Raw genomic sequence first — 25067 nt, forward strand, 5'->3', positions numbered from 1 at the left:
ACATTTTAAGTTCATGTTCATATTCTGTGGAACTTGGCTCAACTGTGCCTTTTCGATGCATGGGACCATTAAAGCATGCCTAGGGGACTTCATGTGCAGAGAGGGGCGTGACAATTATATCTGGTTACAATTTTCGTGAGTTAGTATGCAAATTGTAAGGCAGGTATTTTTAGCTAGATGGGGTCTCGGAAAAGTTGTTTTGCTCAGGGGCTTTCAAAGCTGTAGCATGATTTCTTGAGCCCCACCCTTGAAAGGTTTAGAAAAAAAGAGGGTTTGGGGGCTCCCATTTGGCTCAGGGCCTCGGGTGCCCCTGAATAGTTATGGGCCTGGGCCTATCAAGAGCATACACAGGATCGACCTTTCAAGGGGCACAAGGAGAATTGAGTTACTAACCGTCAAAGAAAAATTTTAAATTAACAGATAGATTTTGTATAAAGGTATTTTCTTTTGATATTTTAATTCTTTTTTAAAAACTTTTTAATCATCATTGGGAGGTATGGACCCCTACCTGCCTCTAGAACCTATGATACTGTTAAGAATGCCCTGGTCTCAGGGCCATCTTAACTGCATCATGGGCTTCTGGGTAATGTGATATTCTGGGGACTGCTTGTATATTTCTATGCTTTCTCAGGGTTCGTACAGTCCTTGAAAATCCTTGGAAAAAAGTTCATTTTCAAGTCTTTAAAAGTCCTTGAAAAACATTAGTCCTTGAAAAAAATAATGATAATGGTTTTCAAGTGCTTATACGAGCTTGAAAAAAATTATTTTGTGTGAATTTCTTCTATAAATTTTTGTCCTTCAACTCAATCCCCTCTGAATCATATTCCACTAGGGCGAAAATGTGTAGAGCAACAAGGGTACAATGATTATGTGACTATGTTCAAAGCAGGACATATGGTCACACATACCTGAGGTATACAAATACAACGCCACAACAGGCAAATTGCCCAACGAGGTGGCTGACTTAAGAACATCATGGATCCCCGAGCCCCTACCTACTACTGCTACACCACACATGCACCCCCCCCCAACGAATCGGTACATGCGGGAATGTGCGTGTACGTGTAGTGCAACCTGACGTAAAGTTTGTTTCTGTGTAATGCTTGTTATGTGTAGTGCTGTCATCTGCCCCCAGTTTTACAAACTATGAGTGAAGTGTTATGGTTGAATGATTTACCGTTGTAGGACTGTTGCTCTCTGTGGCGAGACTTTTTAACGGGGAGATCGGCTCGCATTTGCGCCTTGAAGTTGGGAACCACAGAAAACCAACTTCAGCCGACCACCACTGTGGGGTTCGAACCCGTATCCTCGCATCACGAGTCCGGCACTATAACCACTCGACCACCACAGCGGCAAATGTTTGTTGGCGTATCTATGTTTAAAAAGATGTTGCCTAAAATATGGCACCAAAAAATTGCATCGCTTCAAAATATTTTAAACTATTGAATGTCAGTTGCATATATATGGGCTGACCATATTTCCTTGATAAAAATAAGGGAAAATCGCCAACTGTCACCAGAAATGTTAACAAAGGTAAGCAAAGTTGCCAATTATTGTTAAATTGTTGCCATCTGTTGTTAAAAATACAAGTAATTAACATTGAGGAAAGCACTTAAATTACCACACACACCTTAAATTTATAAAAAAAATTCATGTGTCTCTGTTCATTGCTTTGAAGTGGTTCTTTGTAGAACTATTCTGGGGTGCCGTGGATGAACGTTGACTAGGGCAAGAAAGCAGCGGGTGAGAAAATTTGATAACTGCGTTCTCCTTGATTCTGCTATCAGAATTATTGGACAGACTCCTTTTCTTGCAAACAAGGTGCCATAGAAAATCACTAGGTTTATACCATTTTTTTTCTGCGGCGGGGGACTTCACGACGCTTCAAAAATGACATTATATTTTGCTTGTTCGATTTATTGTGATTTGACAGCTCAAAATATCACCAAACACATTGACACTTTATTGGTGCCAAGTTTGTGTCAAAGAACATCTCAAATTTTTTGAGGTAGGTGTAGGTCTGTTTCTTTTCCTTAGGATTAGACCAGTGTTTCTAAAAGTGTGCACTATGGCTCTTAGGGATGTCACGAGGAGCTGTTGACATTGATGATTATCTTTTTAATGCTTTAAAGTGGCTCTTTTTGTAGACTACACTGGAAAGCTCCTGTTAAACATTGTCATGACAAGGGGGCTACTGGTGACAAAGGTTTAACTACCATCCTAAATCATCAGCATGACCCGTCCCACCTCGGGGAGGTCATGACACACTTCGGGAACCATTGCATCTGTAATCCAAAAGGTGGCAAAAAATTATTTGCCTCAGGTTGCAAAATTTCTAGGGACCAGTCCTACTACTACTTAACTGTACATGCACCTCAAACACATTCCTCTATGGAATTTCTAACGAATCAGTACATATCGGGATGTGGTATGAGTGTATGCATGGCCCTAACGCGTATAACTTTTTCCACATTATATGAGCCATTATATTTTCCTTCTTCCTTTTGATATTTTCTAATTTAATCTCAAATTTGCACCGTAGAGTTAATGCCAAAATTAGAGATGTGAAGTAAGAATATTCTCGGAGAAAAAGAATATTCTGAGAATATTCTCTTGGATGTAAAAATTTGAGAATAATCGAGAATATTCTCTTGGATGTAAAAATTTGAGAATAATCGAGAATATTCATTTTTCTTTTAAATAATTTAAATTTTTTACTAATTTTGTTTATATTGTGAAATATAAATCAGCTTTCATTGCCTGAAACATTTACAACAAAATTTTTGGTAAAATCACTCCCGAATGACAACTTTTAGTTCGAGAATATTCTCCAGGTCATGACGAGAGGAAGTTTGGTTATAAAGATTTTAGAAACCTAGATTAAAACCTTAAAAAATTATTTTAAAATTAGATAAATTTTCAGAAATAAGTTCAAAACAAAAGAAATTGAACCAAAGTTGATTTGATAAAGGAAGCAATTCTTATACAATCACCTTCATTCTATGAAGATACAGAACTGTTGTTTTCTTCAATGCATATACTTAAATTCTGTATCACTCACATTTCTTTAAAAGTTGTGCGATTCAGCCCTGTTAGTTTTGATTTTTCTTGCTTTCAAACTTTAATATTGTGGGAACAATATTCTTGAGAATATTCTCTCAAAAGACTACTATTATAAATTACTAGAAAATATTCTTATCAAAAATAATTCTTCTCAAGTTATTTATCGAGATTATTTATTGTTATTACATATATTCTTGATAATACTCTCTGGAAAGATTTTGGTAACTGAAGAATATTCTCATCGAGGAGAATATTCAAAAATATTCTCTGGAAGGACTGCAGGCGTGCCAATTTTTAGAATCCAGAAATCCGGAGATCCCCCCCCCCCCCCCGGCACTCGTAGACTCGATCAAAAAAAAATTTTATTTTCAAATAAAAATTTTTTGAATCAATTAAGAAAAAGTTTCATTCCTCCGCCACCCCCCCCCCAAAAAAAAAAAAAAAAAAAAAATAAAAAAATAGGTTCTGCATTTCCCACGAGCAGAATATAATGCCATGCAGAATAGGGAAATCACATCTACATATGCTGTTCATAAAACATAAGTGTTTCCTTTCGTGGATGCTATCAGTGATTGATATATTGGTATATGAACTCTCAAAAACTTTGTTTAGCTTTATATAGCTTAAAGTTTTATATTTTCTTTCTGAAGACATATTTAATCGGAAGAAACTATTTAAAAAACTTCAAAATACAAAGCTGCTGACGGAAAACTTGTGTTTACCGCACGGCTGTTAATGGAATACAATAACGATTATACAGTAATTTCGGCAACCATGTCGTCATGCGTCTTTGCCAGTTGCTTAAGCTAGGTTTTCCTAAGACGCCTTCATATACGAGCGGAACCATCAGGCATTCTGGTCCTCGCCGAAGGGTTGCTGCACGAAATCGTCGCTTCGGAAATGACCGCCAAACAGAGGGGAAAAAAAAATTGCGTCGGTAAATCTGGCATAGCAACCTAACAGAATTCCCCGCGCGCTAAAAATGCTTGGCGAAAGCGTATGGAAAATTTAATTTGTGGGAGAAACGAGGAATTTCAAGGAACGGATTTACTATGGGAAATAAACCACTTTTCACGAAATTATGATTAATCACGAAATTATTGGTAAACAACAGGTTGAATTCATAACAGTTCGTGTGATGACGATCAAGTAATTAATCTTAAACACAAAAAATTCTTAACTTTTTTTCAGGTTTTTAGTGAAAATAAAATATTCCTATATATCCCTTACCCCGATCCTTAATTTCAGGGTAAAAGTGGCATACAAAAATATATATAGTCAATTTAGATTACATTAAGAAAATTTCTTCTGGATATTAAATGATTGTGTGAAGTTAAGGATTTGATAAACTACTGCCTCTAGATATTGGAAATTTAGTAAAAAAATTCTTAAATATTTTAGGAGCATTTATTTTACCAGAATTTTCTTCAGTAAATTACAAATTCTGAATAGCACACACAGGTTCAATAATGTAAACTGACGAGCTCAATGAGTGAATAAATTTATTTATTAAAAAAATATTCAAACATAATGTACATAATGAAAGCAAGATTTTACAAATATCATTCACAATTTCACATATTTTTCTACACCATGTAATCAATTATTACGCTGCTTTAGAGTACCAGTAAACTTTGGGAATTACAAAAAAAATATGCTTAAATAATAGAAATATAGTTCTTTTCTTGAAACTGCGTGACCCAACAGCAATTAATCTGGAAAAAAAAATATATATATATATTCAAAATCAATACTTTAAGAGAGCCAAGATAAAAACCAAGTTTCGGTGGGTTAGGAACCTGGAACAAGGTCAGCACAGCAGTTTGCTTTAACTTCTTGCAGCCATCTTGCCTTTTCAACTCATACTGGTTTTCTTCAAAATGTACCTAATTTAAAAAGGGACAATAACGAAAAATTACCACACAGCTTTTTTTTATACCTTAATTCAAAGTAATGTCAGGTAAGTGCATATTGCATCACACATAAGAATGATAAAACAGCATAACATACATATTTTTAAGTGATTAATATGGTACAAATATTAACGTCCAAAACAGTCAAAATTCCTTTTAAGGAATACACATCTGTTTTTCAAAGATGAAAAATTCTGCCCCAATTTCTCAGAATAGGAATTAAAATCTTCATTAACCATCATAATTAATCTCTAAATACTGGACACTCATGGAATTCTTAATACCTATCCTTAAAGTATTTTCTTCAATTACAGTAATGGGTATGTCTGAATCTGCTCTAAAATAACGCATCTGAATTTCCAGTAAACATAGTAAATAGCCTATTGATATCCTAACAGGATCTAAGAAGAAACCTAATCTAAAAGGATGCAAGCACCTTTATCACTAACAAACGTTGCATAGATTTGGACCTCCCGCAGTCTTCCGTACTCTGCCACGAAGCTGGGCTAGAAGAGATCTCATCAAAAGGATAAGTCCAGTGGCAAATTTCTGGTGCTCATTCACTAACAAAACAGTGTAGATTTGAACCTTCCGCTTACGAAATTGCCTAGATGTGTATTGAGTGGGCTGTGTAATATAGAGCTTTTCTATGAATTTGTGAAAAAGAGCTTGAGATGGACGATCTGACTGAAATCTGTAATCCCTATAAAGCACTCCCTACTTATCCCTGCCATTCACAATACTAACAAAAACAGTTACTTATAGCAGGACTTGACAAATCCCACCAAAGCGCCATGGCGATGAAATGCCATTACAGATTTTATAAAGTGAATCATGTGATAAGTAAATTTGAGTCTTTTAATTTCAAGGCAGCATGTGTCTCTTAAAGTAGGAAAAAGATATAGAAAGTTGAAAAAAAAAAAACATTATTCATTACCATTTTATTTGAGATTAAGATCACCCTTGACTCCTAAGAAGTTTGACTGGCATTAATTTTTTCCCCCTCTTGATTTGTCAAACCCTGACTTAAATTTTTTTTGTTTGTTTACATTTTATATTTCGTATATCATTGAATCTATTGTGTACTTTTGTTTTGCACATTACCAGTTTATTATTACTTCCATAATTTTTTTCATGCATGGTTATTTGTTTCTTGTTCAACGAAATTATCCTTTAATTAATGAAATTAGCAGTACATGTGAATGGTATGAACAGAGTTTTTGGAACATAACCAAGGTTGTGTGATGATAAAGGAAAAATATCAATGGAGATATGACATGAATGTCGCTCTCCACTTGTTAATACAAGATATACGGAAGACTGGATGTTGTGAAGATATTTATTATTTGAGATGTTAATTTTTTAAGGAAGGAAAAAACTCATCTCTGCCTCTACCGGGAGTCGAACCCGGGTCCCCCGCTTGCCGGACGAGTGCTCTGACCACTAAGCTACAGAGGAGATAGAGATTTTCCTTCGCTAGAGCGTATATATGCCGAACGGAACCGTGCAATGGACGGTGAAACCGATCAGCTAATAGCTCATGGACGACGAGCCACCAGAGGGCTATATATATGACATGAATGTCGCTCTCCACTTGTTAATACAAGATATACGGAAGACTGGATGTTGTGAAGATATTTATTATTTGAGATGTTAATTTTTTAAGGAAGGAAAAAACTCATCTCTGCCTCTACCGGGAGTCGAACCCGGGTCCCCTGCTTGCCGGACGAGTGCTCTGACCACTAAGCTACAGAGGAGATAGAGATTTTCCTTCGCTAGAGCGTATATATGCCGAACGGAACCGTGCAATGGACGGTGAAACCGATCAGCTAATAGCTCATGGACGACGAGCCACCAGAGGGCTATATATATGACATGAATGTCGCTCTCCACTTGTTAATACAAGATATACGGAAGACTGGATGTTGTGAAGATATTTATTATTTGAGATGTTAATTTTTTAAGGAAGGAAAAAACTCATCTCTGCCTCTACCGGGAGTCGAACCCGGGTCCCCCGCTTGCCGGACGAGTGCTCTGACCACTAAGCTACAGAGGAGATAGAGATTTTCCTTCGCTAGAGCGTATATATGCCGAACGGAACCGTGCAATGGACGGTGAAACCGATCAGCTAATAGCTCATGGACGACGAGCCACCAGAGGGCTATATATATGACATGAATGTCGCTCTCCACTTGTTAATACAAGATATACGGAAGACTGGATGTTGTGAAGATATTTATTATTTGAGATGTTAATTTTTTAAGGAAGGAAAAAACTCATCTCTGCCTCTACCGGGAGTCGAACCCGGGTCCCCCGCTTGCCGGACGAGTGCTCTGACCACTAAGCTACAGAGGAGATAGAGATTTTCCTTCGCTAGAGCGTATATATGCCGAACGGAACCGTGCAATGGACGGTGAAACCGATCAGCTAATAGCTCATGGACGACGAGCCACCAGAGGGCTATATATATGACATGAATGTCGCTCTCCACTTGTTAATACAAGATATACGGAAGACTGGATGTTGTGAAGATATTTATTATTTGAGATGTTAATTTTTTAAGGAAGGAAAAAACTCATCTCTGCCTCTACCGGGAGTCGAACCCGGGTCCCCCGCTTGCCGGACGAGTGCTCTGACCACTAAGCTACAGAGGAGATAGAGATTTTCCTTCGCTAGAGCGTATATTAACATCTCAAATAATAAATATCTTCACAACATCCAGTCTTCCGTATATCTTGTATTAACAAGTGGAGAGCGACATTCATGTCATATATATAGCCCTCTGGTGGCTCGTCGTCCATGAGCTATTAGCTGATCGGTTTCACCGTCCATTGCACGGTTCCGTTCGGCATATATACGCTCTAGCGAAGGAAAATCTCTATCTCCTCTGTAGCTTAGTGGTCAGAGCACTCGTCCGGCAAGCGGGGGACCCGGGTTCGACTCCCGGTAGAGGCAGAGATGAGTTTTTTCCTTCCTTAAAAAATTAACATCTCAAATAATAAATATCTTCACAACATCCAGTCTTCCGTATATCTTGTATCAATGGAGATGTATTCCACATACTAGAAAGATAGGATGCAACAGTTCATATCTTTATCTTTAGTATATATTATCAGTGTGCTTAAAATCTGGTCAATGAACTTAAAACCATTTTCATGAAATGGGGAAAATTCCACAGATGAATAAATAATTATAATAATACCACTTAAAACAATGGAGGCAGCACAAAATTTATATTGACGTGCAGTGTTTTGTAGTGAATTTGTGTATTGTGATAACAGACATCAGAAATAAGTGTATAGGTAGTGAATGAAAAAAAAACTGATTTTCAAAAAGGTTTTTCTTGCTATCATTATAACGTGTTTCGCAATTGCATATCTATGCAATGAGATATGGTGGTGACAGTTGACGAAACTTTGTCTACTGAAAATTATGCACACATTGTTGAGCTTAATACTCATTCAAAAAAGTAATTGTTACGCATCTTTTGTATCACACTTACCAGAAAATCTGTTCATGCCAATGTAAAAAAATATTAACATTTATAATGCGTTTTGACGGTTATAATGTCAATTTCTATTTTTTTATCTTTCTCACAGTAATTCCTAATTTGCCTCAAATATTACTCTCAGAACATATTAAATAGATAACAGACTGCAAAATAAATTCAATTGAATTTTTACCTCATCAGTTTTTTAATCTATGGCTTTTTTTAATTTGCTGAGCATCCAGTGTTTGAAGTGGCAAGCTTTTCAAAGCATTAAAGGGATAAATAAAATTAAGATAGCAATATAAAAAAACAGTACGTTATTGAACATTGAAGTTATTTTCATGTGTCTGTATGGTGTTGGGTCTGAGAAAAAAATTTCAACATTTCTGCTTCACAATACTTAAATGCGTTTTCCTCAAATTGATTACTGGCGAATGATTTGACATTGTTATGCAATTTTTCCACCCTTACTAAGCTATTATAGGGATATAGATAGAATTTTTGAGATTCATTGAAAATTTTAAAAATGTTTAAGAAAAATTATAAAAAATGTCTAAAATTTAAAAAAAATAGAAATTTTAAATTCCTAATTTGAAAAAATTACTTTCCATCATACTTTCTTGAAACCCCAAAGAAATTGGAATGTATTATTCTTGAGAAAGAAGAAAAAACCAGTTTTTGCATGGGCAAAATTTAATCCATGAGGTATTTGTTTCAAAACTCATGCATGTAGTGCGAGTGAAAAAATTTAAAAACCTTTTTCGAAGCAAGATAATGATTTAAGCTGAACATGCAATTAATTTTAAAATAGTAAGATTAAATTAATTCTTTGTAATTAATTTGCAAAGTAGTCACTGCATGTGCCTTGCAGGAAAGAAAGAGTGCTCACCAGTCCAGTAACACAAACAAATGATACCAATCACAATTTTGCAGTCTGTTAAAAGAATTATGGGGGACAGAAAATGAAATCAATTGAAATACGACGTCTATCACATTAATTTTTAATCCCATTAAATTTGATTTTCAGTGAAGATATAATTTTAGCTAATTACTCCCAATCTGCAAGCGATAAGTCGCCAAACCAGCAAGGATGATTGAAGAACCGATTTCCAACTGATTTGAAATCACCTTGTTCTCTTAGTCGAAAATGCCAAAATTAAAACATTTCTATTTTCCACAGAAATATCACATGAAATTTTGCCTCAAAACATAACAAAATAAGTTAAAATTCATTATAACAGTAATTCGTCGTAGTAGCGATAAATCGCCAAACTAAGAGCCGAGAAAGTGAGCATTCCACGATAAATTCATAAATAATTTGAATTTAAATTAGTTCTCTTGGTCAAAATTATGTACCTATGCATCTTTTCTCTTAAATCAAACGGAACAAAAAACCGGGAAAATGATTGATTGAAAATCACCATAACTTTTATATCTAAACACAACACGTGAGCAATGGCGCCAAATATCGTCTGCTACCTCCAAACGATTTATTTTTTCATATAGTTCTTATTTAAAATCATTATCACAAATACGATTTTGAAAAAATAAAATTCACACAGAATAATTAAATTTAACTCACTTCACACAGGCGAGCTCCGTTTCCTGGTATGAAATCGTCTCTCCTGGAGTTCACGATCCACTTCTCGCGTCGTTCTTTTTCCGCCGGAAATCTAAACATTCTAAAACCTTTTTTGTCGGAATTGGAACACTTTGGAGCCGAACAACAAGGCCTATCTGAAGTTATTTCACGAAAAAAATCGATAAAAACATCTAAAAACACAATAAATTTAACTAATATATAGGAGCGTTGAAAGGACCCTACAATGCGATGATAGTAAACAGTGCTACAAAAAGGACCAGAATGCCGCATGCGCCAGCCTGTGTATTAAGGAGTTCTAGGTTAGGTTTTTTGCGCTGCGTGAACCGAATTAGAACATTTCGCGCTGAGAGAACCGTGTTACATAATCACGCTACGCGTGGCACATCAGATCAGGGTGGCTATATTATAGTATATGGCCTAGTTGCATCGCCTACTCTGTCGTCTGCATGCTCCGGTTTAAGAGAAGGGAAACGCACAAAAGTGAAGAGAACATCGGCACGACGCATTTGACACCTTCACAAGCAGTCGGCCAATCACGCGGACGTAAAACGCTGTCGTGAGCTGTATTGCGCTCTGCCGGAAAACATACTAATTTTCTTATTGGTGAACGGCGTGTCGCGTTGGGCGATTCACGTTGCGCGTGGCACAGAAAACCTGCTCCTAGGAAAACCCGGCTTTAAATGCGGTCACCAAGACTTTTTTACGGCTGCGTGATGGAAATGACCACGGTTGTCCTCTATGGGTGTTTTCCCTAACGACGACGGCAGTCATTGACGTCACGACAACATGAAAGCTCGCGTAAAATACAATTTTATGCAGAAATCCGGGGAAATTTTAACAAATCCGTAGTCTCCTGCCTAAATCCGGAGAGTTGGCAGGTCTGGGACTGTTATTAATAACTTCAGAATAATTCTTATTATTTTCTGTAAAAATATTCCCCAGTAATTTATAAAAGTGGTCCTTCTAGAGAAGGACCTATACGTAACTATATTATAAATAACAGAATATTCTCATCAAGAACTTATAAAAATATTTTCAAGTTATTTATAATGGTAGTCCTACCAGAGAATATTCTCCAAAAGATTCTCTAGATAGAAACTAGGGGGAGTGAGAGAGGATGTTTTGGTGCTCCAGGCCATGGCCCCCACATCCTGGAGTAGGGCTCCTAGGCTGGGATCATTTGCGGGCCCTTGACCAGAATTTCAAGGGCCCCTTTATGATGGATTTATAGCGTGAAAAAACAAAAAAATGAAAGTCGTCCCAAGCCTCAGGGCTGGAGCCTTGCCAGCCCCTTGTGGGGGCGATGCTCCAGGCCCTGGACAAGAAAGAACTAAAATTCATTCTTCACCTTTATTTGACTGCTCCTGAGGGCACAAAAATACACATTTGCCCCTTGTGATAGTCCATTCTTGTTTCTGGTATTACAGTCCCCTTGTTTGTTTTCTCAAGATCTCTGTTCTTAACCCTTTGTTGCCAAGGTATGGCTCAAAAAAAGTGACTGTGTCTTGTAAATTTGTTTGTGTCTTGTTTTTCGCATTATAAATTCACTGCAGTAGGCCCACCAAAGATTTTAGCCTAGGCCTAGCTGCAGTACATGGGGAGGGGCATTCACTTAGGATGTGGTGCCTTACTCAAGCCGCTCCTGATAAGTATATATTTTTTTTTACAGGCACAGCACAACTTGCCCTGTGCCATGGAACAAAGGAAGAGCCTGAAGGGATAGAAACGGTTATAAAAGCAGTAAAGAATGGCATAAATTACATAGACTGTGCTCCTTATTACGGTGAAACTAAGGCGGAGGAAGTTCTTGGCAAGGTGAGTCCTTGGTATTCAACTTACTTTTCAGCTTTTGTTATCCCATTATTGCTCTTGTCGAAATCTGTGAATACCCAGCTTAATTCATAGTTTTTTATGGTATGTTTTGATGACTGTACAGGGAGGGCGTATCTTTTCTAGATCATGAATTTTTAACAAAGAAATCAAGGTTTCATCTTAAGGATAATTTATGTGGTCATAACATAACATTGAATATAGGTGATAAAAATGATATAGGTAAACAAAAATAAGTGTCTTGTGCACCATATCGAGGTGACGAATAATCAGTCTTTTGTGTTTTTTCTTGGCCTACAGCACATCAAGAAAAATATACTTTCTGAATATTGGTGCTGAAATGAAATTTAAAAAAAAAAAGTTGAGGTAGTCTCAAATCTCTGATTACATGATGCTCAGACCCATGACTGTGTTGTGGGCTGAGAAAAAACATCTTTCTCATCTCTCCGTGGGTGTATTGGTTAGTGCATCTGTCCAGATTGCAAGACATTCATTTCCAAGCAATGACTACCAACTTTTCTTTCCAAAGTTTGTCTTGTTATTAATATCCAGAAAGTCTCATTTTAGTCCAGAATCAATTGTCTGCTTTTCAACACAACTTTGGATGCAGAGGCCTACAAGGAAAATGTTGGACAATTCGTAGCTTGGAAGAGTAGAGAAAAATTTTATAGCTATGTGATATAGGGCTAGGATTTTTGAGAGCAATCTTTTAGCTTTTTTTTTCAGCCATCACATAACCTGGATCCTGCTAAAATGGCAAGGCTGTTGATACAGGTACAGGAACAGTTTTGAATTGAACGCATGCTTTTAAGACCTGAGAATATGCTGAAACCACAAAGATCCCAATCAAAATCCTGCTGAAATTCAGTTTACTGTCAGCTGTCTTTATTGCTCTTTAAAATTGCATCATAATTTCTTTTAAATCGCTCTCAAATTTATAAGTTTGATACAATATTTCAATTTTAAAGGCACTATTGAATTTGCCACGACAAACTTACCATGTTGGAACTAAGGTTGGAAGATACTCTTATGATATTCCGAAGATGTTTGATTTTTCTGCCGAAAGAACTTTATCAAGTTTTGAGGAGAGTCTGAAACGATTGGGGTTGGACTATATTGACGTCATTCAGGTAGTATTTGTTCTCTATATGCTTATGTTTGAAACTGAAATACTGTACATTTTGCGTAAACATACATGATTTGTATGTTTGATGATAAAAGCAATGATTCACTATATCATATTTTGATACATTGGCTCATTCAATCAATACCTCAAGCAGATATTTTTTTTGCATAAAAGTAACTGTATTAATCCATATCAGCAGGCAAGCTAGGAAGACTAGAATGTCTGAAGATGATCTAACTCTCCACTATTAGTATAAAGGCTGGCTGATACAAAGGTAAATTCAGGAAAGAAAATTCAACTGCCTCTATGGGAATCAAACCCTTGTCCTCTCCCACGCCATGCAAGTGCACTAGACCAGTGTTTCCCGATTGCCCACAAATACTGGGCCCTGATGTCAGTCAAACCGGACCATGAGTGATTCATCATTTCATTTTTCGTAATTTATCTCCTATTAATGATGTGCAATGGCTGGGCCTTCTACTCACACGAAGGATTTAACTGGGTCACAGGCTTCCAAAGGTTGACAATTACTGCGCTAGACCACTATGCTACAGAAGCAACAAACTTCCTTCCTTAGAGCTCATATGTGCTGAATGGGATCACACATAGACAGTCTGAATGCCATCTTCATATATCATTCTACATTGTCATATATGTAGAACATTTTCATATGTGTAGTCCCGTTCAGTACATATAAGCTCTAAAGAAAGAAGTTTGTTGCTTCTGTAGCAGAGTGGTCTAGCATGCAAGAGCACATGAGTCCGATTTCCCCTTAGAGGTATTGAATTTTCTTTTCCGAATTCATTGCAGCCAGCTGTTAAAACCTTGATATGAGACTAGAATGGAGTAGATTCTAACATTCAAAAAGGTAGTGCCTCCCTCAGAGAAGTATATTTATAAATGTGTTTTTTTATTTTACATTGACCAATATTAATGTTGCAGTCACAATATAGTCAGTTTTATAGTATGTTTCATGATTACCAGGTGCATGATGTTGAATTCGCTCAAAATTTGGACATCATTATCAATGAAACTCTTCCTGCTTTGCAAAAGATTAAAGAATCCGGAAAAGCTAAGTTTATCGGCATCACTGGCTATCCCTTAGAACCATTGAAGTTAGTAAACTTGGTTATGAAAGTACATAAAAATAAAACACATTTTTGTTTCCTTATATACATATACTAGCTTTAATACCTGGCACTGCCCAGATTTTCTTCAATGAGGCTTTTTGGATCACGTGATATGTCCCTCTTTCTTTGAGGGACATACAAACTGTGTCCACGTTAACCAATATGATGACTTCCTGCACGACTCATGAAATAAATAAATCCAGATTTAAAGAAACGTAGAAATGAAAATATTTTTTCCCTTTTTCAAGGAGCGCTAGGTATTTTGATTTCCCCCCATTGAACAAGTTATCGATCTGTCTGTTTCAGCTTCCAAAAATGCTTAGTTAAAGCTGGGGAATTTCTTTGATGTACTTTATGGGCCCATAATTCATTTTAAAACAACCTAAACCATTATGAATTTATGCAGTTGAATATTAAAAGGCAAGACAGACATTTTCAAGCTTGAGAAGATGTAAATAAAAAATTGAAATCAATGTTATTGCCTGGATATCCAACTCTAAAGTAGGTCCGGCTAATTACTTCATATTTAATTTTCTGGGCTTTGCAAACTCAATGTTTCAAAAATTGAGAATTCATTACAATTTTTAAAATATTATTGATGTGATATGAAGTGAAAGACTGGGGGGGGGGGGGGAAATAATGTTTTTTTGACCGTTAATATATTTATTCTGGCTCGCAACACAAAATTCATTGAATTAAGACTGGGTCGCTCCTATTTCAAATCATTCAACTAGATACTGAAATAAAAACCATCATCCGAGATTTAAATTATTTTTTGCTTCTACTATTCTTGTTGACCATGAAAAATTTCACGTACATATGTCAAAAAATTTTTGAGAGAAAAAATGTTTTCTAACGCCATGAATGACGTCTCTAATGCTAACCATTCAAGCAATATTGCTCATATATGAAAATATATCATAACTTTGCAAGTTTTCGATTCATTACACTAAATATGCTAGCATACAAAAATGCAGATTATAACTAGAAAAAAATTTAACTGTTGCATTAAAAAATCAGATCACGAAAAAATTATTAAAGTTTGATTTTTTTATAATAAACACAATGGCTCACCTTTGCTTTTTCATTCACAATGATGGTTTTTTTTCAACAGCACTGTACATTGATGATTAATAGAAATCATGTCCTTCTTGGGGGAAATAGTATACCCTTCCGGATCCTTTTGTAAGGATCGGAAGGATGGAGAATTGATGGAAGCAATTATGTAACACAATGGAATAAAACAGATAATTTCTTTAGAAGGCCAGTGAAAAAATCTAGAAGGGCCATTGGGATGCAAGACTTTAACTTTAACATCACTTTCATCATCACGTTTAGTTAAAACTATACTGATGGTTGTTTGTCTGAGAAATTGAAGATAGTACAAAAGTTTTCATCAAAACTAATTTTTGTTCCAATGGCATCTTCTGATAGTGAAGGAAACTACATGTGCAACGGATTATTTTTGATTTTGCGAAACGAATCTCAAACTGCTTCTACTAGCATTTCTTTTGTAATCATCTGGAATTTAATATTTTAAATTTTTGTTCTGCAAAAAGAAATAAATTTTTCAGCTGAATCAATGGCATTTCCTGGACACATCTGAAGACTTGCTTTTTTAACTAAGCGTTTTACAGTGAAACCAATACCATCACAAGATTTGCCGTGACTTGTGGCAAAAAATGACTATTTGGCTGTTAACATGAATTCAGTTTTGTGATTACAGAGATTGATAAAATTTTCATATTGGGCTGCACACCCATCACTAAAGTAATGAATGTTTTTTATGATCGGAAATGTTTCTTTTATATATTTTACAATTATTTTTTGCATTTTGTTGACAAAAGCAACATCATGCTGTAAATCAACTGATATTAAGCAAAAACTTGAAATGACTAGATCTTCACCATTTGCTGTACGATTATAAAGTACAGCTGAATGGAGAGAACAACTGTTGTGTGTCCAATGGTAACCTTGTGCTTCATCCTGGATGACAAATGAGTAATTTTCACTGAAGTCAAGTAAGACAATAGCCTCATCAGTTTTCAGATTAACCTTATTTCGCTTGGGATTTGGTTATGAATGAGTGTGGTACAACTACTTCAAGGCTTTTCATCAACTTCTCCAAGTACTCTTCTAAAGTAACAGTGACCTGAACTTGTTCAGTCCTATCAGTGGATATCCTAGAGTTATATGTAACTTGATAATCAGGATCCCATTCTTCAAATTTTTCTTTCATTAAGCATTTCAGACTTTCGTTTGGACACTTGGAGCAATGGCGGAGCATACAATCTCAGTTATTTATAGAGCACACTAATTGAAAAATCAGGCCATGATAAGTCTGTTCTATAAAGAAAGCATGGAGCATGTATTACATTCTGGTGAATGATGCACACACAAACAATGTGTACCAGAAAAACTTGCTAGCACACATCATTTGGGTCGCAGCATGCAGAACTTTGACAAACCTATTTTTAAATCTGGATGTTCCAACTTAAAAGCTGAATAAAGCTCATTTAGGTTTATCAATAAAAATCACTTTTGTTTGCATAAATTTTTTCCAATGCTCACTTCATCCTTTGACCCTGGCATTATTCGTATGTATCACATTGGTAAAAGTCGATGACTGTATTTATTACATTTTTATCCAGAGGATGCCCTTCTCTAGGTTCAGGCAAAACCACTATGCCCTTGTCTCTTAAAAGCTCTTGTGCTTTTCGCACAGCATATTCAGTGACATTGAACTCTTCACAGATTTTTTCCTTGTTGTGATGGTTGAATTGAGTCTTTTTTTTTAATCAACTTTATCAAAATATCCATATTATTTGCTTTTTATTTAATATCTTCATTAAGTGTGCTTTGAAATTTAATTTCTGGCGATTCTTCGAAAACTTAACACTTTAAAATCAAAGGTTTGTAACAGGCAGATTCAATTTTTCTCTTGGCATAGTTTGGCCTACACCTTGTGAAGCTACTCCATGAAGTTTAATTGGTGACTATGTTTTATAGAGATGAATTTATTTCTTTATTTTTTTCTTTCTCTATTTATTTCTTTGCTTCTTGTTTAGAAATTGACATTTCCAAGTTACTTATCTCTACATCAATATCACTGTTCATTCTCTTCACAGTATTCAGTTTCTTCACCTAATTTATTAATGTGTTTATTCACTTTATGCTTGCAAGCATGGCATATTTTTTGCCCTGGAGTAGATTTTGTACAATTATCTATTGCATTTATTTTCTGTGAAAAGTACAATTTTAGTTAAACCTTTTTGTTATTTTTTTCTTATGACATTTAAAAGGATTGAAGCATGCTTTCTGGTATGTTTCATGCTCCTTTAAGAAAAAAAGCTCTGATGCTCACACAGAGTAGATAAAGATAAAAGTTCATAACCAACTCCACTCCTCAAGATTAAAAGATTGATGTCTGATGGGTCCAGTGATGTAATGGATAATAGATTTTTACTTTTTATGACAGTCAGATCCAGTTTCTTTTCCAACACTATAAATTTCAAGAAGTGTCTTTTCTGAAATTTTACTTTGAATTCCAGAATGATGGGAATTATAATAAGAAAAGCTTTTCACTTCAAGTTAATTTTAGCCACATTTGCTAGCCCTGGATTAGGTTACTCTATGGAGCACATTCTGTCTTCAGCAAGATCATAAATGAGACTAGCATCATTTGTAATGTGGGGGCAGTTGGGTTCTAAAGCTTTTGTTTTAGTTTTCTCCATGAAGCAACAGCAGTGACTTTATCATCACCTGCTGGGATGATAGTCTTATAATCAAATAAGACACCTGGGGCTCGACCATCTACTTGTCGTTCATAACAACCTGTCCCTCGCTGAAGGACAATTCTGAAAGACAAGCTGAAGGACAAAACTCTCAGCGACAATTCTGAGCGACCATTTTCCACTCGTTGAAGATTGTCGTTCAGACCACGTGATACGATAAGTACGCGAAAATGCTTCTTCGAGAGTAATTCATCTTCTGACCAATCAGCGCTATGTTAAGGAAATACAACAACTACTATGTTTTTTATTTTAATTGTTCTTCCTGCCGGTGGCAACAGAAACATTCTGTTTATTTACTTTCTGTCCCTTCCGTGTGTTTTTTTTCCCTATCGCAATGAATGGTGCTCAACCCAAGCGATGCTCCAAGACCATCGCCGCTCAGTATGAGGTGATGATAATTTTTTTGGAGAAACGCCATGTTTTAATTCAGGGGAAGCTGTCCTCTGACCTCACAAGTCACGACAAAAATACAACATGGTCACGGCTGGCGACAAAATTAAATGCCATTCCGTATGGTCCCAGCGAAGATGGGAAGGATTGAAAAAAGGTGAGTACTTCCAAGTTTGTTGAATTTTACCTTGTAATTTATGAAATATAGTTAATTTATTAAATATGTTTCATTTATAAAACCAAAAGTTTTGTTTCCTGCTGATGTTAGAAAAATTACAGAAACGAAATAAGGAAATATTGCATTTAATCGCTTAAACTAAATTTTTTTTTTTATCAACATCTCTCAAAGGAAAAAAAATCTAATGTAATTGTTTTTTATGTGGTTTATATAAACAATGGTAGAATGTTACAAAAATTAACAGCGGTCCAAACAGACCTTTTTGAATCTGGTTTTTGAAGGTTGAATTAATGTGGCAGTTATGCATAGGATGATTATTTAAACCACAACATTTCTTTTTGTGTAGACATGGACTCACTACAAGAGTGCTGTGAAAAAAAATGTGAAATTCTTTACATTGTGATCTCATTAAATTTAACTTTTGGGATACGGTGCCTATTACCTCTGGCATACAGAAATGTTTCACGCATTTCCAATTGAGTTTTGTGGTCTTCCAGTTAGTGCCGTCTTAATGCATAGGCTCCCCCCCCCCCACCAGGTTTGAGACTGCTCTGCATTTTCAGAAACTTATAACACATACAGTTGTGACATGATGGCATTGGGTTGTATCATTATTGTATATAACTGTCTGAAAGTTTAATGCATAATGGATATGATTACGAGGTATTATTTGTTAAATCTCCTTCACTTGAATACACATTTCAGGTCCTGTTGATGTATCCCTTACTGTTCCTTCCCATCAAGAGGAAACAGCCTCAGCTTCATTGAACAGGACGCCACAACGAAGAAAAAAAAAAGCATGCTATAGAAGAACTCATACAGGCACAGGAGGAAACTGCAATAACCTTCAAAGAAGTACCCACTTCTATAAACAATCTTTCATCACAGTTATGTAACGTGATTAAAGATTTTATTGAAGTATATAAGAAAAATTAAAATTGTTATTTTTTTTCCTTTTTATTGATTGAATTTGTGTTGCTGTATTTCATTTAGATAGGTCACTTTTTAATCTCCCACAGGAGACTGGAGGATAATATGGCCCTGTTTACAGTTAAATTCAACCATTTAAAAATTCATGAAATGTATGCATTGGCTAACAGAGATCAGGAAAAAACAGATTGGAAAGTTAAAATGAACAAACATAGGGAAGGATCAAGATCACTAAAAATATTTTAATAAAAGCTATTTCCGATATCTTTTTAAAACCAAAATCAATGAATTCCTCACACCTTGATTAAGTAATGAGTCAACTCTCAGTTACATTTAGTTTCATTGTGCATTTATTATTTTCTTTTCTTGCAAAATTTGAGGTATGGCAAGAATTTAACTGCCAGGACAATACATTGCAGCATAAAACATTCGAAACACAAGACATTTTATAAGCAATACTACATTCAAAAACTGAAAACATCACAATCAAAAATTCACAAAGATAAAACATGGAAGACAAACGCAACATTTGTGCATGCCCTTCGGGTCAATAATGCTTTCCCTCCTTATTTTTGACTGCATTCACACATATAGGTTGGAAAAACACACCCGCAGTCAGTGTTTACCGCTCCAAAAAAAAAAACCACACAGTTCACTAGCAATAGTCATCATTACCGCTGAGCATCCATTGCCTCGATGTTAAGAGTCAGAAGTTCTGTCTGAAATAATAAAAAAAACTATGTAATGATAGTTAAAAAGACTGCATAGAAGCATGTGAATTATTAAAACCTGACATTGTGTCAGACAGAAATCATTACAAATATCCTGAAATTTAGTAATGGAAAAAAAATTTCTTTACATAAAGGGTAAGAACAGTGTTCAGACAACATACGTGTATAGTACTACAAGAATAAATTCTGTTTGATAGTTTGTATAAAGATATCACACCTTTTCTTATTTTATGTCATTGCATAGTGACAGTTTTCATGGAACGTATCATAAATGACTACTAAACCAGACATGCACCTAAGCCATATTGCTCTGCGGAACTTCTAGCAAATTGATACATGTTTGAATGTGTGTGTCCGTGTTGTGAACCTAATGTGAAGCTTGTTTCTGTCTAATGTTTGGTATAGTGATGCCATGTGGCACCCATAGGCGTAAACTCATTGAAAATTTGGAGGGAGGGGTTCAGGCTCAAATAATGGTGTCGTATAAATGCAAAAACCATATAACTGGTGCTTTTAAAAAATTAACCCCCCCCCCCCCCCCCTTTCCACAGACGTTTCCCAAAATTCAAAATCATAAAGGATGATTATTGGCAAGAAGTTGAAATACTATATTTCTCACCAATTGTGCGTTGACGGAGTGAAACTGCTTCCCGTTGACGTAGGAAGGCTCTGGATACTTCTTGTCAAACTTTGATGGTGCCACAACAGGCATGTGTATACAGTCTATGGCACAGATAATTCCCAGGAATTTGAGCTTCTCCCAAAAACTCTCTTGCAGGTCGACATATTGGGACATCTCACATACTTATGTAGCATCAACGTATTGATGGCCACAGTAACTGTACGGATAGAGTTACTCACAGACTGTTCGTACATCCCCAAACTGACGTCTTGGCTCAGGCTTCTTTGGTAGGCACCAGTGACATGCACATAGAACCTGCGCAAAAGTCAAATCAAACATGAGGTAGTTGTTCAAGATATATTGTAAAACTATTATATTTGAATAAGCTAATGTTATGGTAAAGTGCTACGAGAAACTTCTGTTAGAAACAAATGCTAACGCGCTCTCGGAAAATGTAACCATCACCCCCCCCCCCCAAAAACATGAAAAACAATGACATATAGTGTAACTATCGGTTAGTAATGGAATGGTCATTATAACGAGCATATAGACTGTATACCGTATCTCTCACTCATCCCCCCAGTGCAAAAGTACAAGGGAAAAACATGCATAAGTGAGAGCAGGGCCGCAACTAGAGGGGGGAGCAGATGGGTATCGGGCACTAGACCCGAGGGGGGGGTGCAAATTTGATTCTGGTACCTCTCCTTCAAAACGTTACAAAGGGGCATCAAAATACTAGCTTCCTCAGTGAGAGAGGCATACAAGCGAATAGCATTATTATCCATGCAGCGTGCAATCGCTTCAGTACTAACAGAAATAGGTAAACCATTAAGTGAATATTTCATTGGAACAACTGTGATGGACAAAGGGTGATCTAAACAAAATACTGTAAACTTGTTTAGGGTACTTATTAATTTTACACACACACATATATACACAGGCAAGGCTTGACAAATGGAAAAAATATTTAAGCGCCTGCCCAATTTCTTAGCTGCCCTGCAAAATTTGGGAATCACAGGTCTGGGGTTGTTTCAAGAACGCAATGGGTCCATGTGCCCCCATTCCGCAGGGACCCACCCCTACGCTTGGATCTTTGCCGGTTCTTTCCAGAAAAGGTGAATTTAGAGTGTAAAACAATGAAAAATGATAGAAATCAGCCCCACCTTTGTGGGTACCATGCATGGGCCTCAGGCAAAGTTATATTCTAGGACTCCCTTAATTAACTGAAAGGGCCTGTAGCTTATAAATTTTATGCTTTCCTCGCGAGAATCATAGCACCAACTCTGTTACGAGGCCACTTATGCACATCGGGTCGAACAGAACTACATATTTTGTGCATGAGTTTTTCAAAATACTTTTATTTTGAAAGCCTAGTGTTTTTTAATGAATATCAAAATTACTTGAAAACATCGTGAACATAAAAAATGTATAGGCCTAAATAGGCTTAGGTTAAGTACTTGATTCGTTTTCCATTATTAATAAAAAAACATTCATTCAAAATGAAACAACGAATAATTTCTGATTAAAATTATTTTAATTTAAACGTTAATTATTACTTACCTTTCTCTCAACTGTCAGCGGTGTCTCGAGTTCCGACCTATGGGCCAACATCGGCGCAATTCCTCGATCATTTTCCTCGTAGCATTTTTCTTCAACCTAAAAAGGTTCACGAATTCTTTATCCGACAGCTTAAACGCATCCATGACGTATCTATTTCAAACCGGAGCACGTGCAGGCATTTGAGAATCGTAATAATCATTTAACAACACGTAAGTCGACGCCATCGCCATTGTTAAGCCTACTCAAATAATTGTCCTTCCGCTGAACGAGAGGTTCCCGGCTCTCGTTCACAATTGTCCCTCCCAGCGATCCGCATTTATCGTTCACGAAGAATATGGTCGCAAAAACTTCCCTTTTATCGCTCATAACGAGAAATCGCTGAGTGAACGATAAAATCGTTACCGGGGACAAGTAGATGGTCGAGCCCCAGCTGTCCTCTGAAGGACAAAGACCAGTGTGCCATAGTTTATATCTTCACAGAAGCTATTATTTTTTACAATCATCATCACAACAAGAAACATCATGTCTAATATATCACCACCAGGCATTATATACATTAGGTTTTAATTCTACTCTTCCATCAGCCTCAGCTACAACAATCAGGTTGTATCTGATAATTATTTCATTCTTTGTGATTTGATGCCTCATATTCTGGCTTTTTATCAGCAATTTTAAATTATTTCTTGGGAAAAATCTATAGGCCTGCATTAAATATTATAATAAAAAATATTTTCACACAAGTGTAGCTATTTCGCATTTATCATATAAATTAAATGTTTATAAGATATATGTTCTAATAACCAAAGTAATTTTTTTTAATTATCACAGTTTTGAAAAAATACCTTTATAATTAAGCATGTTAAAAATAACAAAAATACATCTATATGTATATATTTAACAATAATATCTGGATTTATCGAATACAAAATAATTTAGGCAAAAATATATCAAATTGCGAAAATTTGCCTTTGTTGCATCATAAGAAATATTTATAGATCAATTAGTGATTAATTAAAGTAATTTTAATTATTTGGAATTTCAACACTTTTCTAAGAATCTTTTCAACAATAAATGAATTTAATCAAAGTATGAATTTAAACCAAAAACCTTTTTTTCCACCAACCCTGATGCGGCACATTTCATTAACATTTCTAACTATTTCATGAATTTATTTAATCCTTGAATTTTAAAATTTATTAAATGCTTTTAAATTACTGCATCAACTCATGGAACTTTACTTAGTGAATACTGTAATAAACATAAAAGAAAGATAAAATACAACTTTAAATTTTTTTTGTTATGTATTAATAGGATTAAATTAAAAAAAAAATTAAATTCATGCTGCGCATCCAAAAGAAAGTGTTTGAAAAATCGTTAATTACAAAAAAAAAAATTTAATTTAAATGATTTTTTTGCAATAAGGTTTAAATTTTTCTAGTCATAATCTGCATTTTTTTGTGAGCATATGTAGTGTAAATATAATTTGAATGAATAGAAAATTTGCAAAGTTATGATATATTTTCATATATAAACAATATTGCTTGAGACGTCATTTGTGGTGTTAGAAAACATTTTTTCTCTCAAAAAGTTTGACATATGTACATGACATTTTTCATGGTCAACAAGGATAGTAGAAGCAAAAAATAATAATTTAAATCTGGGATCATGGTTCTCATTTCAGTATCTAGTTGAATAATTTGAAATAGGAGCGACCCAGTCTTCTTTCGATGAATTTTGTGTTGCGAGCCAGAATAAATATATTAACAGTAAAAAAAAACCATTATTTTTTCCCCAGTCTTTCACTTCATATATTTAGGAGAAAATTAAAATAAAAATTGTTTCTATAGAATTTTTCATGAGAAAAAGTTAACATAATTTTTCTGCGTATAAATTTCAAATGTAAGTGCATGAATTATTTTTATTCATACTTTGTTTTTGTGAACATTTTAGTGAAAATTTCACTTGAATGTATTGAAAATAGAAAAAGTTATGACTCTCAAACAATGCCTCTTAAAAATCAAGCCTCGGAAAAATCATAATTTTTTGATAAATTTTAATTTTTTTTTCTCAAAAAGTTTTAGACATATGCAAATAATATTTCACATGGTTAGTAAGGATGGTGAAAGAAACAAATAAAAAAAAAATTATAAAAATCTGTGACCATGGGTTTCATTTTGCTAGGTGATTTGAAATGGAACCAAAAGGCATATGCATGTCTGAAACACATTGCTAGGGAACCACGGTAACCAAAATAAGCATTCCGAAAGTGATTGTTGAGGCCGAGAAACCAATTTTGTAGCAAGTTTGTTGCTTGATAGTTTTTCAACTATTTTGGGCATTTGTTAGTCTTACACAAACTTTTAAAGTAACCTATCGTTTAAGTCTGGTCCCATTTGGTATATATATGCAAAATTTGGTGATGATCGATCTAAAATTGTAGATTTGTATAGAGAACATACACACACACACACACACACACACACACACACACAAAGAAAATTATTTATATATATATATAAATAATTTTATGTTGCAGAAAATATAATTTTAATAAAAGCCTTTTTATGCTATTTTAGAGAAGTTCTAGAACGTTCCCCAGTTCATATTGATTTGGTTTTGTCTTACTGCCGTTGCACGTTATTTGACGATACTCTTCTAAAGTACATTCCTTTCTTTCAGGTAAAATTGTTATAATATTAATTATTCA

At 35.3% G+C, this 25067-nt stretch overlaps 1 protein-coding gene and 2 long non-coding RNA genes across 4 annotated transcripts in view; 2 read left to right on the top strand and 1 right to left on the bottom strand.

Moving 5' to 3' along the window:
* The window catches only part of LOC149070943 (uncharacterized), a 43405-nt gene that overhangs the window by 10147 nt on the left and 8191 nt on the right, over window positions 1-25067 (top strand). The window contains exons 3-6 of the mRNA XM_089248498.1: window positions 11739-11884; window positions 12868-13029; window positions 14010-14140; window positions 24937-25039. Coding sequence (XP_089104624.1) covers window positions 11739-11884; window positions 12868-13029; window positions 14010-14140; window positions 24937-25039 — 542 coding nt within the window. The remainder of the gene's footprint in view (window positions 1-11738; window positions 11885-12867; window positions 13030-14009; window positions 14141-24936; window positions 25040-25067) is intronic.
* On the top strand, window positions 15003-19471 carry LOC149070945 (uncharacterized). The gene is made up of 2 exons (XR_016194970.1): window positions 15003-18496; window positions 19223-19471. It is a non-coding gene; the product is annotated as an uncharacterized LOC149070945 (long non-coding RNA).
* LOC149070946 (uncharacterized) lies at window positions 19560-23067 on the bottom strand. Of its 2 annotated transcripts, XR_016194969.1 has the most exons (3): window positions 22361-23067; window positions 20798-21115; window positions 19560-20166 (listed from the first exon to the last, which is right to left on the bottom strand). It is a non-coding gene; the product is annotated as an uncharacterized LOC149070946 (long non-coding RNA). The 2 variants fall into 2 exon arrangements; XR_016194968.1 differs by lacking the exon at window positions 22361-23067 and having other exon boundaries at window positions 20798-21249.

The sequence above is a fragment of the Pholcus phalangioides genome, unplaced genomic scaffold (assembly GCF_987345545.1).
Source record: "Pholcus phalangioides strain wild (caught in Gottingen) unplaced genomic scaffold, Ppha-v1.0 ptg000020l_1, whole genome shotgun sequence".
Lineage (NCBI taxonomy): Eukaryota > Metazoa > Arthropoda > Arachnida > Araneae > Pholcidae > Pholcus > Pholcus phalangioides.